The sequence below is a fragment of the Pholis gunnellus genome, assembly GCF_910591455.1.
Source record: "Pholis gunnellus genome assembly, chromosome: 4".
Lineage (NCBI taxonomy): Eukaryota > Metazoa > Chordata > Actinopteri > Perciformes > Pholidae > Pholis > Pholis gunnellus.
In genome coordinates this window covers 12,189,639-12,207,968 of record NC_136530.1, presented here as the reverse complement: position 1 = coordinate 12,207,968, position 18,330 = coordinate 12,189,639, and the positions used below count along the sequence as shown (strand labels likewise).

General features: G+C 40.3%; 1 protein-coding gene across 2 annotated transcripts; it reads left to right on the top strand.

Moving 5' to 3' along the window:
- Positions 1 to 1,394: 1,394 nt before the first annotated feature.
- mfsd8l1 (major facilitator superfamily domain containing 8-like 1) lies at positions 1,395 to 8,332 on the top strand. 2 transcript variants are annotated; one of them, XM_079158407.1, is made up of 12 exons: positions 1,395 to 1,696; positions 3,411 to 3,561; positions 3,706 to 3,768; positions 4,249 to 4,368; positions 4,698 to 4,777; positions 4,870 to 5,245; positions 5,361 to 5,434; positions 5,683 to 5,896; positions 6,158 to 6,280; positions 6,397 to 6,527; positions 7,614 to 7,721; positions 8,001 to 8,332. In XM_079158407.1, exons 1-11 carry the CDS (start codon positions 1,694 to 1,696, stop codon positions 7,692 to 7,694), a joined length of 1,416 nt encoding a protein of 471 aa, XP_079014533.1. In that variant the 5' UTR covers positions 1,395 to 1,693; the 3' UTR covers positions 7,695 to 7,721; positions 8,001 to 8,332. The 2 variants fall into 2 exon arrangements, with proteins under 2 accessions (XP_079014533.1, XP_079014532.1); XM_079158406.1 differs by having other exon boundaries at positions 3,376 to 3,561.
- Positions 8,333 to 18,330: the final 9,998 nt, after the last annotated feature.

Genomic DNA, 18,330 nt, shown 5'->3' with positions numbered 1-18,330 from the left:
AACTGGAATCCGCTCGCGTCAAAAGAACTGCAATTAAAATCTGCTTTGGAATCTATTCACATATGAATATTGTTATGTGTGTATCCTTCTGTAGTTGTCAGAATGAGCATCTGCAACTTTATTTGGCCTTCAGTGCAACTATGTTCTCCTGCTTTGCATATGTACTGGACATTTTCCAGACTCCATGTATTCTTCCATACCACAGGCCACACTGACCCTTCTTAACCTGCATATACTTTGTCTTTTATCACAGTGACCATGTCGAAAACGTGAAGAGGCCATGCCTTATTACTTCTTATTAAATACATTTTATGTCTTTGCAAATAGCAAACTGTTAGTGCCTTTTCACAATGTTCAAGACGGGAGAAGATCAGACGGCCTTAATTGCTATGTCATCGTTTGAAGATGCTGTCATTTTACCTGTTTAAATTAATAAGTCACTCCGTCCCTCTCTGATCTCATTGTTTGTCAGTTTGTATAAAACCTCATTTGCTCATGCACTCAGCTCATTCATTTGACTGTGTTGTGAGTCAATCTGCAGATTGTAAATAAAGACTTGACTTGATGTGCTTTGTTTAACATGAACCACCATCAGATTAACCATTAAGTGAATCATTTAAAGTTGAGATATTGACTAGACCCCTCTGGCAAAGAATTTGGGAAGTTAACATATTTAACTGTCGGTACTTTATTACCCAGCATGCCATAGGCAATGGTCCTATATTTGCTTGGACGGCAGCAATCTAAACTGTGGATACTCGTGAGACAGAAGATTGAATTAAGGGTGAAGAGGCAGCTTTGTGTGTGTAACAGAGGCTTCTCAATGTCAGCGTTAATGGGTGTCACAGGACGTGGAGGAGCACTGCCAATGACTAACTCCTGATATGTGCATGGAAAGCCTTCAAACATTTGAGCGTAGTGAAGCTGTAGAATAAGCTTGCAGCCTTAACAAAAAAAACAACAGCAAAATGATATCACTACACCGTCCAAGTTAGAAGAATATAGATGTTGGGCTTCCTACTGGAAATAATGGATTTTCCCTTCTAATCATGTATTGATTTCTAATCATTTCACTGTGAACATTAAATTAAACTCGCAAACGGATCGTCATTGGGTCCTTTTTTTAGTTGTCAATTTGTATTTCATTAAATGTCCAGGCATCTGAAAGCACAAATGTATCTCACACCTGTGCACTTGCATACGTGCATTCAATTTTGTAGTGGAGGGTTAGGGTTCGGGTCGGTCCTGTGCTCGGTTCCAGTACCCCGGAAGTGATATAGGTTGTGGACTAAACTGCGCAGGAGCGTTCCAGGGCGGCTTGTTTGCTCGCCGGCCGTTGGCGACCCAGCTTTACAGGTCCGGGCAGTTCACTGCACTTCACGGATCAACCGGCGCCGTGCAGTATTCCCAGCCTGTAGAGATATGTAGCACAATACGCACTTCTTTATTTCCACAAGAAAAGACCGTTTTAAAGCTGTCTCTAGACGGGCTTGGTGATATGTCACTGCATTCAGATCTGACTCGAAGCACTGGATTCGGGATTATGTCAACAGCGATGTCTCGTGGAGAGATTAGAATGAACATGTCTCTTCAAGTATAGTATCAAACCAGCCAAACACGATGGATAATCGACGGAAAAGGAAGCTGACGTTCTTCACCATCGGGCTTATATTTCTTCTAAGCGGTGTGGAATATGGTAAGATCTCTTTTTAATTCAATCACGTTCCCTTTTAAAATCTAAATGTTGCATACACATTGACATATTTCCTTACATGCATGTAAAGCTATTGCAGATAAAGTTGCCACTCATCGTAATTGAACATTGGTTAGTAATATAGAGCGGTGGTTAAAGCCATGTGGAGTGAATTTTACTATTCATACCTTTTTGTTTTTGTTTGTGACATACTGTGATTGAACTTGTGGTTTGACAAGTTGATGAGTGTTTCAATTCATCCGAGATGTTTCACACATCCATTGTATGAACCTATCGGATAAAGAATCTGCTTTGGCCAGGACTGTAGGCAGGATTATAGTTCTACAAAGGACAGGAGTGGATCAGTAATTTAACTTAACTGTTCCATTGTGTTGTTAACTCACAGCCGTCTCCACACTGGCCATACTATTTAATAATTTACTGTTTTTTAAAAAGTTTCACAAAAAAACTAATTTGGCCTGTGGAAAATCTTTCCTAGGTTGTTAATCTAAATGCCCCAAACAATACCCAAGGACATGATGTTCTCACCTGACTCAAGCAGCAGGCCAATCCATATTTAAGTGATAATCTGGGTGTGGTTAGCACATTGTTTAGCCCTTATACAGATGCCACCATATGCTTACAATACCCAATACCTTAGGATACCCAAGGACACCGTTTTGATTAACATGATTATATTGTTATCCCGTAGAACAACACCTTTAACCACACTCCTGTAACACCTCTCTCAATACGATTCAGAAAGATACGATTTATTACAAGACTCTTGTGTTAGATTGCATTTCACTGTACATGTTTATTTTTCTCCATTGCCACTCACTGTAGGTATAATGTTGTAAAAAAACTAACAAAGAAGCAAGATTCAATTGTATAACATGGTTTTTGTCAGTCACCCACATACAGATGCCTCTGTCGGGGTTTAGTTTATTAGGATCTCCATTAGCTACAGCAGCATTGCAGCAGCTGTTCTTCCTGGGGTCCACACAACAGACTTGCATAGTGGCAATGCAAGAATACAAGCCTTAAACACAGACAGAATTACATCACATACTAATATCAAATAAACAGGACAAGGCGAAATAGACAAGACAAGCTCCTGACAATTGTGTAATCATCTGGGGGAAAGGACGAACATTCTTGCAAATGACGAGAACGTTTCATTTCCCTCGCAGGCTTTATTGGGTGTCTTCTGACCCAATAATTGAGTCGGCACCATGGAGGCATTCAAATGGAGAAGGAGCTACCACTCTCTCAGCATTACTAGCACTGAAATGTAACATGTTTAAAGTTGCACCGAGAACTCAAACATACAGATATCATCTAATCTCTTGTCTCGCCCACTGATGAATGTCACAATAGGGCTCAGGGGAGTCACAAGGTTGCAATAAACACTGACGAGATGCAATCAAGGATGCAGCCCAACAGAGCCACAGTGTGGTCGATTGACTCCACATAGGAAATTATGACACAGATGACTCGGCATCGCTAAGTTAGCCAGTGTAGGCTCAGCAGATTTGGAATACAATGTTCACTTCATATGTTGTTGTGTGTTGTCCCAACGGTTTTCAAGTCAGACACTGAAGTGTAACATTACTTCAGATGAAAGTGTACTTCAGAAGGCAGATAAAAAAAACTGATTCTGCTTCCTTTTGTGTCCCCAGCGGTAATATTGCCCACAATATGGATGTATTTGCAGACCTTGGATGCAGCACCCTACTTTCTGGGTTTGGCCCTGTCGGCATTCAGCTTCAGCGGCCTCCTGACGGGACCGCTGTTTGGCCACTTGTCCGACCGAACGCAGACCAGCAAGAAGATCATCCTATTTGCCAACTGTTTTGAGATAATTGGTGAGTCCACTCATATTTGTATTTACACCACCACTGCCTTGAAACCGTATTCTGATTTCAAAAACACAACTTCCTTTGTTATTCTAATTGTGTTATTATTGTACATGGCTAACTTTTATTTTTCTACAACTTTTTGCTCTCCAGGTAATTTCATGTACTTTACGGGCTACTCCAAGTGGCTGTTACTGTCGAGCAGACTGGTGGCAGGTGGGTGTGCACCAAATGACACCTCTCATACCAGTAAAACCTGGCAGAATCATTATGTAAAGATTTACATTTTAGCTTGTAAATAAAATGTTGCACCGTCGTTTGAGCCGTCTTAAAAGCTGCTGTTCAGTGCATTTTAAATGTGGCGCATATTTAACCCCAAAATGATAAATGGTAACATTAGAATATGTGGTTGACCTGCTAAGTATATCCAGAATGCTTGAAAACACTGGCATATGTTTTTCTCTTCGTAAGAATGCTCAAGTAGCCACAACAATTTCAGCACATTGATCATGCTTTGAAACTTTTACCCGCGGTGACACAGTATACCACCTTAACTCTGATGTTGTGTATTTTAGGTATATAATAATACATGATGTGACATAATGCCACACGAATGTACATCCTCTCCAGAGCTCCAGGTTTTAACCTCAATATTCCAGTAATGTAATTCACTCATGAAATATGTATTTTCCCCAGGCATCGGCACAGGAGCTGGCTCATCTATCTTTGGCTTCCTGACCCGAAGCACCTCCCCTGACGACCGCGCCACTGCATTTGCTGCTGTCATGGCGTGTCGACAAGCTGGCCTTCTGATTGGTCAGTGTTTTGTCTGCTTTCTTATGACAAATTCCAAAGGCTGCCAGCTGATCATTTGAGTTTAAGTGGTATGAAACTGGAATGGTTTTGTGATCTTTACACAGAAAAATAAGATTGAGATTTGAGTGGAATTACTTGCCATCTAGCCTCCCACTTAACACAGTGAATGCTTAGAGCTCACAAGCAAATTTAGATCATAATTTAGATAATAATGCAAGTAGCCTGTATGATTGTAGTTGCTTTTAGATTAGTTTGCTACTTACCAAGATTGTGCTAAATGATTTGCAAAGATTTTGGGGTAACATGTTTTAACTTTGGGTTTGACACAGGCCCAGCATTTAACATCTTCCTGAGGCTGTGTGACTTCCACCTGGGTCCTTTTGTGGTCAATAAATATACTGCGCCAGGGGTAAGGGTCCGCGCTACGCTTTGTTTTTCCATTTTGCAGCGTTCTTTGCCCCCTAAAAGAAAAGTTCTAACTCTTTTATCCATCACCTGCAGTTGTTCATGTGCCTGCTGTGGACTCTCCTTCAAGTGGCGGTGATCTTAATGTACTGGGACCTACCGCCTCTAGAGAAGGGGAAGGCCAAGGAGAGTCTGACAAGCCAGAGCAGGGAGGAGGTGGAGGAGGAGGACCGAGGGCTTGTGGAAGAGGACAATGACGAGGAAAAGCCGCTAATGGGGTCGCAGGAGCTGGGGGGGTCCTACGGCTCAGCTGTGACAGCCAACGGCTCAGTTGTGATATCCGACCCAGCCGGATGCGACTCCTCTGCTGCCTCACAGGCCGCGTTGAGTCCTATCTCTCCACCTCCCTCTCCCGTGCCACCGGAGTCCCATTCATCTTCCAGCCCCTTTAAGAATTTCAGCATATCCCGAGGTGGGTGGTTTACAGTGCGTGTGTCAATATCATTCTAGGTTCCTTTTAAAAAGTCAGGGAAAAGTTGTAAAACACATTTAAAGTCTGAAATGAATGTCTCTGACCCTCCTTGTAGAGTTCCTGAGAGAAGAAATAGTCGTGCTGCTGGCTGCTCAGTTCATCACCCTCTTCAATCAGACAGCGCTGGAGGTGCAGACAGAAACACACACACACACCTACACAAAGAAAGTCTCTTTATATTTCTTTAGTTAAGGATCTGCTTCCAATGAATTGATTTTTGTTTCTAAATCATTTGAAAACAAGTGAAACCATGCTGGGATAGGAATTATTATGAGATACTTGGGAGACATTTTTACTCTGGAAGTTTCTGTTTTCAGGACTTTGTGACAATGTGCTTTCATGGACTGTGCCAACATCTCCACACATTCCCTCCCCAGACCATGGTGACTCCGATGACCCAGAAGTACTTCGGCTACGGGGAGCTGGAGAACAGCGTGATGTACTGTCTGTGCGGCGTGGAGGTGATCGCCGGCTTCCTGTTTGTGCGCTGGCTGAGCCAGCGTGTTGCTGATCGAGTGGTCCTGGCCGTCGGTCTGATCATTTGCAACATCTCTGGTGTCTGGTGCCTCATCTTCTTGGCTAACCCACTAGGTCAGACTGCACTGAAGAAACTGTTGTTATTGTATGTACACATAGATCTTCATCAACTGTAACTGATGCTGCTACAAAACCTGATCTCCCACGAAGAGTCAGTTTAACTTTGCGGAATATAGAACATCCTTAAATCTGGTAAACACTCTGCATTAGATACAAATTCTATGACAACCATCCTCTCGATCAAACATTAGAAATACCCCGTTAGAACTTGGCTGTATCCTGAGTGTATCAATGTTTTGGTGTTTTCTTTTGCAGGTGGTTTCCCCTGGCAGCTAACTGAGTTCATCATTGGGGTGTTTCTGCAGGTTTTGGGTTTGCCATTTGTAGCCGTGGCTCAGGTTTCCCTCTTCTCCAAAATTACTTCTGAGAAAACACAAGGTGAGAAACTGCACCATCCATTGGCAAATAGAAAGCATTGCATGTTGGAAAGTGCGTGTCCTTTTCACCTCGCGTTGTTTGGTGTGCTGAGTCTTTGTGCCTTGCTTGTATTGCAGGTTTCAGTCAGGGAGTGCGGCGCTCAGTGGGAGGTCTAGCTACCATCCTGGGCCCTCTGTGGGCTGGTGGCCTTACCGAGAACATGTATATCATGATGGGGGTGATGATGGGACTGCTGGCACTGCTAACGGTATGCAAAAGGAAAACTAAAAGACAGAGAATGTGTCTATTTACAAGTCATCCAGTCTGGGCGAAGGTGATTATGGCTGTGTTTTGGGGAATTGTCGCTAAATGCACCATGTGAGGGCGAAAACCGCCACCAGTTTTTGTAGTTGTGGCATTATTATTGTGCACAAATTTAACCAAATCTACTTCAGTGGAACGTTATTAACCACTAGGGCTGTGCACTGAATCTCAATGCGTTTGTAGTGCCATGCGCCTAAGGTATGAATACCACATGATTTGATTTACCCTCATTCAACATGTGCACAAGACACAGATGTTATTTAAATGACAGTTTTTCTAGAATCTAATTAGAATAAATAAGAAACAAACAAAGCTCAGAAAAGGGTTTCCAGTTAGGAATAGGCGATGCGAGTTGACATCTTATAGCCAGCAGCTTCTCTTGCGCTCGGGAACAAACGAGCGTAACAAAATGCTTGTAATGCCTGTAATGAAGAGTGGGCAAACCGTAGCTCAGCAACCAAATGTTTCCACTATCACTGAGAAAGAAGAAAACACAACCCGAGTGTGTGTGCCTGCGTTAGAAGGACTCAGTGTGTACACTTTGAAAAAGGTGAAAGGGAGTCCACCTTTCTTTTAAATTAGGCCCACCGGGAAGCTGCCTTCACAGCCCTGTCTTTTCTTTCTTACATGTTTCATTGGTAATGACATGTTGTTACATGTCACCTCTGAAGCAGGGTTTCAAGATTCAGGGTTTGCACCAAATCAGTCAGTTTTCAGGATTCATTTTACAGCCGAGTGAAGAAAAGTGCTTAGTGTGAAAATCTAATTACTTGCTCAGGCATCAGACCTTTTGGTATTTATTCTAATGTATCATTTTCAGATTCATGAGAAATCCTTTTCTAGACAACTTATTTTTAGGAGATTTCTAAATTGAGTTTATTACCGAGAGAGTTCTGAGGAAATGAAAGAAATGTAAAAGAGAATCCAACACTTGCTTTTTCTCTTAGAGCCTCATTGCCAAACAGGTTTTTTTTCTTTTCTTCTTTTTGTCCTTCTTGTATTAAAACTAGTCTAATATTGTTTTATACAGATGATGCTGGCTTTCTCATACAACCGGCTAGTTGCACCTGCTACAGAGGAGCAAGTGGACGACTCGGACAACTGCGGCTGATGTGATGCAATAAAATTGGATATGAAGGTAGCCTTTTACAAACATAATATATTTAATAAAGGAAGACATTTACGTATCCAAACACTTAGACCTGTATTTTATTATGAGCCAGTAACAATCAAAATGGTCACTGGGATTTTGGACCCCTTTGTTCGTAATAATAAGATGCTATATTCCATGTTTTTGGTTTGACTGGCAAACAATATCTTTCGTCGGATAACTTCCGGACTCTAAATAGCAGCGTTGTCTACCACCATACTGCCTCTTATGCTGTATTTCTTTCCCTTCTGCCTGTGCACAATGGAGGATTCCCTGTCCTGCACCTTACACACGGCCTCCACAGTTTCACTTTCTGCATCGGGACCAGCATGCAGAGTGATAACACCCACACACGCCAACAGACACACACCTCACTTCCTCCTGAGGGCTTACTTAAAACTTGGACTGGTCTGATTTGTCTACGGAGGTTAATCAAAACACCTCATATGGTGTGTACGTACATTTCCCATGGAAATATGGAATCCTGCTGCGTGTGCAAGCTCTGGATGAAAAACATTTCCATCCTTTTGTGTTCTGTACCGGTACTACACTGGGTTCATCACACTCTGACACTAACATGCCAAATGTTTGTGGATTTAGGTGACCCATGTCCTTGAGCTGTTTAGCTTTGATACTTGATTTTTGGGGTGGGGGGGGGGGGGGAACGGGACACGACACTCAAATATATTTATCAAGCTTATGGAAAATAATCAGATAAATAAAATTACCAAAAGTTTTTCATGTGTAAGGAGTTTTGGGAGAAAACAGGCTTTATTGTCCTCCAAGTTAAAATACATATATTTTGGACCAAGATTTTATTCGCTGATGCATCAGAAGGAATTTAGCCTTTACTCATATTTATTCCATCTACGTCTGATATAATGAAGGACACAGAGAAATATTTTAAAAACTGTATGTTATTCATTTAACTGTTAAATGATGTGCGTTTTTAATTAATACTTTGAGAGGGGCCCCTACCATTGAAGCAGTGTGATGAGTCACTGTCTAAAAGAACCACTAACATAAAATAACTGAATTAATGTGCGTTTTAACTATTTGTCATCCGGAGTCTTTACCATCCCCTGGTGATGAAAATGCTGCATTTGAAACCTCACAGTAATACAGTTCTCAGGGAAACGCCTAAATACAATGCTAACTATAATTTCTAATCTTCCTGTCTTAAACGCTGACAAAGTTTCCTGCTTAAAAATAAATCTATTTGTTTGATGCTGATGTAGTACATAGTTTCAACACTAGTGGGCACTCTTAGTCTTTCTACCAAAGTATATCCCCGTCTGTCCTGCTGAGCCCAATGCTTCCAGAGTCATCTCAGTCGGTCTGATAACTCCATAAGGTCAGGTGCACTATCATACACATTTAGGGAACAACTGCTTTCATTGGGAACTTTGTTGTACAACAATAGTGTAGTTGTTTTTTTAGGTTGCAGTAGAAGAAATGAATACCAATCAGGCAAATCACTTTTGTAGGCTTGGCATTATGTGTTGTACCTCTCTGTAATTTGTTACCAAATATGTTATAAACTTTGAGACTATTTGTTCCAAATGTATTATGTATTTATTTATTAAATCTTTCTTTGGCCCCTAACATGTACAGTACACCCAACCTTTTTTTTTATTCCTTGTTTCTACACAGGAAAGAGGAACTTCTATTGCATTACATTGGCTTGTGTTTCGTTATTCTCTCAAGAAACAGTGAATGTGTGTGTGTGGCGTGCACAGTAAAACATTAGCATATAAGAATATTAATTATAATATAATTCACAAGAAACATATGTAGGCATATAATATATTAATACATTTATATTTAATGTATAGTTTATTTAAGCTCATGCCTTTTTTAATAGGTAACATGCTATCAACTCAAAGGCCTACAAATTGAATCATAGAGTGCAGTGTATATATACGGAAATATTTATAGCAAATTATCACATTTGTTGCCAATGGTAACTTTTTCTCCCTTTCCATAACAGCATTAAAGAGTGCTATGTGTGAAATATTAATATGCTGTCCCGGGACATGAATTAATCATTTTCTTTACTTTTTTCTTACTTTTCTTTTCTTTTGATTAAATACATAAAATCTTTTCTTTTCAAATTATTGTTTCATTAATAATTTAATTATTGTATTTATTTATTTTCTTTTTCTTTTCAAGATTTCTTTTTTCTTTTGGTTGTAAAATTCATAATATATGTTTATAGTCATTCTAATATATTTTATATTTTCATTTTCAGTTTATTAGTTCTTAGGTTTAGTATTTTTTTCATTTGTAAGGAACCATGAACAAAATATTGATCGAAAATGTTATTTTTATGTTAAACATAAATTGTAACGGACTTAGTTCAGAGCTTATAATGTGGATAATATTAGTGGCAATGGCTATTATTAATATATATATCAATAAAGAAATATTCTATTATATTCTAATACGTCTTTTTTTCTGAATGTTTATTTTTTCCCATACATGATGTATGCATCACAATATTTATATTTAAGAGTGACAATATTTTCTTGTAAATAAATATGGATATTTCTTAAATAACAATTCATAAATGTACAATATGTAATGTAAATATAATCTGAATTTGATTTTATTTACAGTACATATTTATATATCATTTTTACTTTCTTCATTATGATTCTATAATACAAATTGAATAACATTTCTAGGTATGTTTGTAACATACAGGATTATTTTGAAACTCTCTCTGCAATTCAAAATAGCATCCATTATCTATGAAAAAAAAATATAAATTGTATTCAACATTTGGTTAATGATACATTAACATAATATATGAAATATATATATATATATATATATATATATATATATATATGTTACAAGGAATTGTATTATATAAATAGACCACAGGCCTTCTTTGCAGATGATTTTATGATGACCAGCACATTTCTAAACCTGGTGTTCTTATCATTGGTCTTAATGGTTAATAGGTCAGTGGACGGGGCCCACTGGGGGTCGCTGTGACCTAGCCAACAGAACCAGAAAGTAGGGCATAGTTGGGTTCTGTCTTACGCGTGACGACACGCCGTCTGCCTGCTGACGTGGTGGCGAGGGGGTGTGGCCTCAGACGTGAACTCTCGTTGAACCCGTTTTCGTGTTGGGCGGGGCAGGCTCAGAAATGTTACGACACAGGGCAAGTAAAGGGGATATTTTGTTATTTTTTTCTTAACCCCTCCACCACCCATCACACACACATACACAGCCTACAGCGGCAGTCTGACCGAACAGTGAACCTGCGTATCAGGGTCACTGTTCGGTGTCATATCGGCAGCGGTTGTTGGGTTGAGTTTGGTAAGCTCACTGCTCCTCCTCCTTCCCTACCAATCACAGAGATATGGTACGAGGCATATACAGCCTAAAGCAACGATGATAATGGACGTGAACTTTTGATGAACTTTTCTTTTTGACTTGAGGGCAGCGAGGTCAAGTGGAGTTCAGTGGGACTTAAACGTTCAGCGGTTTCAATCTCATTCCAGTTTGGTTAGTGCAGGGATGACTTTGGATGATGCACTGCGACACTGGGGCTTGTGGGACATCGCAGCTCAGGCCAACATACATATTTTACCCATGGAAGTGTGGACAAAGGCACACTGCAGCATCAGCCACCACTTCTGCCACATATCTCCTTTTTCGTGCTCTTGCACTTTACAAGACCCTCTCTCCGTTCAATGGACAACTTAGCAGTTCATGAATAACACCTTCAATTTGGTCATTATTAGACATTCATGACAGTAGTTGAGATGGGTAATAAATGGATAGAAGGGCTCTTAAACCTGGACTTCAAAGCTTTTGAGCTGCCAAGCGTATGAAATATTTAGCTTGTGCTCTAGTGTCACGGATTCTTAATGTTTTTGCAAAAAACTGCTCGAGCCACTGTCAAATCAAAATGGTGGCACCGACAGAAACCTGTGAAAGTCTGTGAGTGTCCCTGCATGAGTAGCACTTGAACCTTGTGTTAATAATACATATGTCACTCCGCAGAGCTGCGGCATCTGGAAAGCAAGACGGTTATGGCAAAAAAAAAAGGGACAAGCGGAGTGCTTGAGTTGTGGTACAGCGGGAAAAGGGTGATGTGCTGCGACAGGAAGTCTGCCATAACAAAGGGTAAAATACAATACAATCTCATGCCAGAGTTAGACTTTAACCTAGTTTCTTAAGTTGAAAAGGTCATCTGGAGAGTCTAGTTTGGCTCGGTTGATGTTCCAAATGGAAGTCCAGCTGAAAATTGAGCTCCATTTCTATCACCCAAGGCTGTGTGACATGCAGGATCCTTTCTCCATTGGTCCTATCAGGAAAGCGCAGTTGTGTAATGCTTCTTCTTCTGTCTGAATGAATAATTAAGTCTGCGTAGCCTATGGCCGGGGCTCTCTGGGCTGTGTTGTGCAAGCTAGCCAGCTGCTGTTGCGCTAAGAGTTCTGTTTTGCCAAAAATGTGTCACGCTTCAGTCATCTTCAGTGCTGGAAGTTTTTAACAACAGTCTTCCCCCTCTCTTTGATCATAAAACATCATACACTCGCTCTGGATTTGTAATTCTGATGGTCGTTTTGATCCTTGACATGGCACTAGTTCTGTTTCAAGTCTTGACCTCACATGAGGGATTTAGGATACTTATCTCCCATTTGACACCTTTTCAAACTCTTTATGTTGGCCGGTCTATGAAAAGAATACTAATTTGTGCTTTTCTCTGTAGCTCTTCTTTCATTTCTTTAATGCGTGCTCAGTGAATCCTCAATTCCTCACCTAACATTGTTATTTGGATATGTTTTGAAGATGGGTCTGCTTTGGAGGCATATAAATGAGATTATGTGTTAAGCACTGAGGCCCAGACATAGAGAAACAAGGGAGAAGAGGAGCTACCAAACAGCATGAAAAATATATAATCACTTTATATTATGTCTGGCGTTCGTTTGTTGTCGTTTAAGCTTCAATATTTCTGATAAATACTTTCTATTGAGGGTTAACTAATATCCAATCTCCCCATTTTTGTCACATACTTCTCTTGTCCTGACAACTATCATCCCACACCCACCCAAGCAGCCACGATGGTTCCTCCACCCTCGCCCGCCCCCTTTGCTCCCAGAGCAGAGATTACTAGCCCATCTGTATCACCAAAGCCAGGCCACGCTAAGCCGAGGGGAGCCCTGCTCAGCAAGGCACCGCCGCAATTGTTAACCCTGATTAACTTGATGTGGCGCTCAGTAGAGGGAAACAGTGTGAAAATCAAGCCAGTGCCGTGACCCAGTGCCCTGCCGCTGAACCAAGGGGAAATTGGGCAAACTTGGGGAGGGCTGATGGGGGGAAAAGGAGCCAGGAAAAAAGAGAGAGGAGTGAAAACAGAATTAAAAGAGAGAGAGAGCGATGGCAACGAGATTAAGGCGGCTTGAAGCTTCTACCAAACATTGCGCAGGAGGAACAGATATACATACAGCACATACACATCTCTCTCTGTTTTAGTGCAATGAAAACTAGATGCAAGTTACGATATAGACTCCAGCGTTAAAACATAAATTGGTTTGACTTTCGGTGGCCCTGCGATGGGCTTCTGTCGAGCTGCTGGATGCAACAGGACATCAAAGATTCAGATATATTGACATCATTACACAGATGAGACAGTGTTGACGTTTGCTGCACATTTTTACATTTTAAAAAACAAAAAAGGTTCACTTACCGCCGTGAAAATACGGCGGTAAGTGAGAAATTTGTGTATTGTCCCCAACATACTGATACTTGTTCTGCTTTGTCTTTTAACGTGACAAAAAATCCTGATTGTTTCTTGTACAACCGTATTATGGTCGCACCCCAGTTATTTTGGTATATTTGCATATGGAGCGTTAAATAATTAAATACAATGAAATTCAGGTAACATTTTAACTTTTTATGCGAGCAGGGGTGAAATATACAACAACGTATTAAATCACCGCCGTGCCATGGATAATGCTCTACTACACAGGATGCTTTTCAGTTGGATGTCCTTCACATGATTCCTCACAGAAGAGACTTACATTCATACTGTTTGCACATTAAGCTGCATTTGCTCATCTAGCTTTGCGCCTAGGAATGCGTTGCTGCCAATGACTCAGTCTGAAAGGTCAAGTTAGACCGTATGTCAACAGCAATGCCAGCCTTGATATTTGGGTTATGACATATTGCCAGACCAAGCTGACAGGAAGCCATCAGGCGTGTTGCCCGGCAGGAGTTCATCTTGTTTATTTGTATTCCAGCTCGATGTAAACATACTGTAAATAGAATGTGTGTTTTTACCCTCAAGCTCTGTTGCACATGAATTAAGAAATGTTTCAGTGCAGATTTGTCAGCACATATGGTTGAGAGACGATACGTTTTGTTGTTTTCAAATCAAATATAGGTATATGGTAGACATTTATGAAATGTATGCAATTTTAATATCAAGTCTCTCTCTTGAAAAATAAGTAAATGTTCGTAATGAATAGAAATGTGCTGAACACAGCCGTGGGGTTATGTATGGCATGTCCACAGTCATATGAAGTTAGACGTCTGAACGACCTGCTGGCATTCTCTTCCTGATTAACCCACGGCTCCGGTTTAGTCAAAACTGTGACCGATTGTGACGTGTGGGAGAATGTCACCTGGACTACAGCATGTCCATCGCTATCTGTTGCTATATGTTAAACATTTCAAGAAGCGTAAAAGATTGAAAGGGATACATTATTTATGTAAAATATTTAGGGAGATCTATAAACTGAAACATAAAATTGGACCTATGAATTCAGGCACTTTAATATAGCTAAAACGCTATCGGCATTCCTTTACAGTCTATTTCTATTTCAAATAAAGGCCCAATTTGGAGAAATACAGTTGAGGTTTTTCAATTCGACTTTGAAACTGTATTCAATTTCATCATGTTGCATTTAGCACTGTCAAACATTTTAAAGCTGTCAAAATTGTGTAAGAAATGTTGTCGTATGTGTATGCTAGAATATTCATACAAAAGCTATAAATAGTATATGTGCCAAAATAAAAATAAAAAATGTATTTACTTGTAGCTGTCTACATGGTGGGATGGGAGTATTGTTATATTAGGATGCTTCAAGGAAATAATACCTTTGTGCATTTGCAGTGACACCCCAAACACATGCAGAGATAACACATGTTGAACCCTGTAACAACCCAACAGGCCCTTCCCTCGCTCAGTCCCTGGCCATTTCTCCTTTGACCTATAATTAAGCTGCTTTCGGCATTGTAAGTTGAGAAGCAGTTTTGCCAAACTGCACTGACAAATCTCTCTTGACCGAACTACTGCTTTGTCTTACTTGGATGCTTCCTAGCTCCCTTGTTGAACTCCAAAATATGTTATTATCACACCAAGAAATAAGTCCAACATTTGGAATGAGTACAACAAAATATTGTAAACAGCATGTTGTGAAGAGCATGTTTCATAAGCGGACCTTTTTTGATATAGTGTCATAAATGTGAGAAAGTTAATTTGAAGAAATGCAGCTTTGGCCACATGCATGAGTGACTGTCATATTGTATCAGGAGCCTGTATTCTGAAAGTCATTATAACTGGAGTAAAGGCAGAGAAGAGAAGATGGAAGGGAAGATGGAGCCATATAGAGGACCTGGTGGTTCGATGGTATGTACTATAACAAAATGGTCCCACGTTTGAGCTTCACAATATCCAGTGTGTGAATAGCCATATGAGCTTCAAGGACAATACCAGTGAGTTGGCATGTTTAAACCCTTTTACTTCAGATCAAATATCTCTTTTATTACAATTAACCGTTTCGCAAACTATGCTGTAGTGTTTTGTAATTTGCCTTCACGGAAGCCTTTGGTTTCCATCAATTCCATATGGCAAAAAAAAGAAAATCAGTTGCAGACTCCTTAAACTTGTTTAAGTTGTATAATCCATGGCAGTCACTGATTCCAATAAAGTTCCTTTATTGTTACAAGCTAATGCAGTTTCAATGTAGAATGATAGGAAAAGTCTGGAGTGTGTTTTCTCAACGATAATGCAACTTCGACAAAATCTGAAACTCTTCAGCACAGTTTCCAAAGTGGTCTGCATAAATGTAAAGTATACATAAACTTTAGTTAAAGTGCTAAAGCATGCACAAACACTTTAACCAAAAACGTTGAACTACTTCTACTAGTTATGATACATGTACCGTGGGTAATGTAATGTATTTGGGTACTAAATGGCTGAAATATAACATGTAGATGTTCTAATATGAAAATCCTATTTAGGGGGTGTATCTTGTGCATTCACGTACGTTTTGGACGAATTTCATCACATTATGTGGCGTTAACATGAGATCGTCTTGTTCTGCCAGATGAGAACATTCCTAGCCGGATGTCTTAAGGATGAAATTAAAATTGCTAATAAGCCTGAAGATTTGAGTCTGTCTGCTTCAAACTGCAGTGTATTTCATGAGACGTGAGAAATTAAAGTGAACTAACAACAAAATAAACTCAAACCTGGGTTTACCAATCCAGTAGATGACCGAGGCATCAGTTGATCGCACTTAAAAAAAAAAAAGAAAAAAGGGGGTTTTCCTTCATTTGTTCTGAATTTTTTTTTTAAGATGCAACTCAAACTGGCTGAGCTTAATTAAGTTGCCGGGCCGGATATTGATTCCTTTTGAGCTGTAGGTAACATCTTACCCTGAGCTCCACAACAAACAGTCAAGGACATTCTTCTTCAAATACGACCAGGCTGGTGAGAACATTGTTGTTTTTTCGGACCGGGGATTTCTCAGCCCGTTCTGTGTTAGACCGGCTGGACATTAAGAGACACAGACAGGAGGGTGAGAGAGGAGGGAGAGAATGTGTGAGGCAGCCAGGAGCCTTGCTGGAAAGGAGGGACCTGGGACAAGCTAGCATTATAAAGCAGTGACCCAGAATTAAGCGCGGTGGACAGTAGCGGGTTGATTTGATCGGGCAGTGCTGTGTTGTTAAATCGCTCATTAAATCCAATTAGCGAGAGGTAGAGGGAGACAGAATGGAGGGTGTGTAGGAGGCAGTAGAGCTTTTTAGTCTTGCTGCTCCTGAGTGAGATTGCGTGCCAAGCCGAGCAGGTGACAAAACTCCAACTCTGACCTCCTGACCTAGCCATGGGACTCCCCACTTGTTCCCTCTTTTTCACCCCTTCTCCTCCCCTTGTTCTTCCCCAGCTGCCCACTCGCCACTTTCACCTGCGACCTCGCTTGCCTTTGTGCCGCCACAGTGAGGTGTGAGGGGTGCCGGACATGTCAAAGAGCAAATCGGTCTGACCGGCCCTACGTGCAAAGTACACGGTCAAGCCAATGAATGTCTCATCAAATTAAAGACAACCATAGCCGGAGTGTTGCTCTCATGTTGTGCCGAGACACTGCAGTCACACCAGGGCAGTGCCAAGACAAATGCCACACAATTGCACAGCATTACAACACCCTGCTGTGGCCTCTCAATAACCTCTCTGTAAAAGATAGCCGTGGTCAATGCCCTAACCCTCCTGGATTTAATAATCCATCCACAGATTTCCCCACTCTCCTTTTCACTTTCTTCTCACTTTAATCTTTTTTGTTTCCACGGTTTATAATGTTTTTGTCTCCAAAATTGAATGCATTGGTTTAAGTCACAAACAAACGAGGACGGATTATGAGCGACTTTGATAACTTAGTTATTCGTCTCATGGAGTCTCATTTGGTTTGGTGATCTGTGAGTTCATTCTTGTTTACTTCCCAGACTGTCATAACACCGCTGCTCGTATGCACATTGTTTTTCCAACTCATGTTTCACCGTGTGTCCCTTATCTGTGATTCATGCGTCACGTCTCTGTGTTGCCTGTCCTCTCTAATCCAAATCCTCTGCTGCCCTTTTGTCAAAGGTATTAAACCCTATTCCTAAAAACTCAGGCTAAAAAAAAAAAGATACTTTCTTTTGGAGTGAAGTAATAATTGCTTATTCATAATATATAAATTGTCTTGGAAAATAATAAATGACTACATGTGTGACATGGTGTTACAGCTGTGCACTGGTAAATAATAATCTTGTGACATCAAAGTTGCACAAAGGTTCTCTTCTGTAGTTGCCTCTGAATATCATGTATTCTACGATGTAGTATTCAGCTAGAACAGTCGGGTTATTAGAAATGGACTGGCCTATACTACATTTGGATTGTTTCTGCAAACATTCTTTTGCAATGACTATAGTGGCCATGAGAGTCCAGCAGATCATCTTTGAAGAGACCGAAAAATATGTAAAAGTTTCTAGTGATCAGGATCTTTGCAATTTTTTGTAATTCAACTGTCCCATTAAAAATCTGTTGTGTACACTTTTTCATTCATTTAAAAGTGGCAGCGTGACCCACAGGTTCTCTAGAGTCTACATGATGGTCCGACTACTCTGTTCTGGTGGGAGAATTGTTTCACATGTCTGGCCCTAAAAACGGTCAAATTTCAAGACATGTATCTAAAAATTATCGGCAACCAATTTTTAAAGACTCACTATGTTGAACTCTAAATTATACATTGTAAACTGTGCTTCAAGTCCAAATATTAATATTTAAAAAAAGCATAATGAAATCTAATTTGTTGCT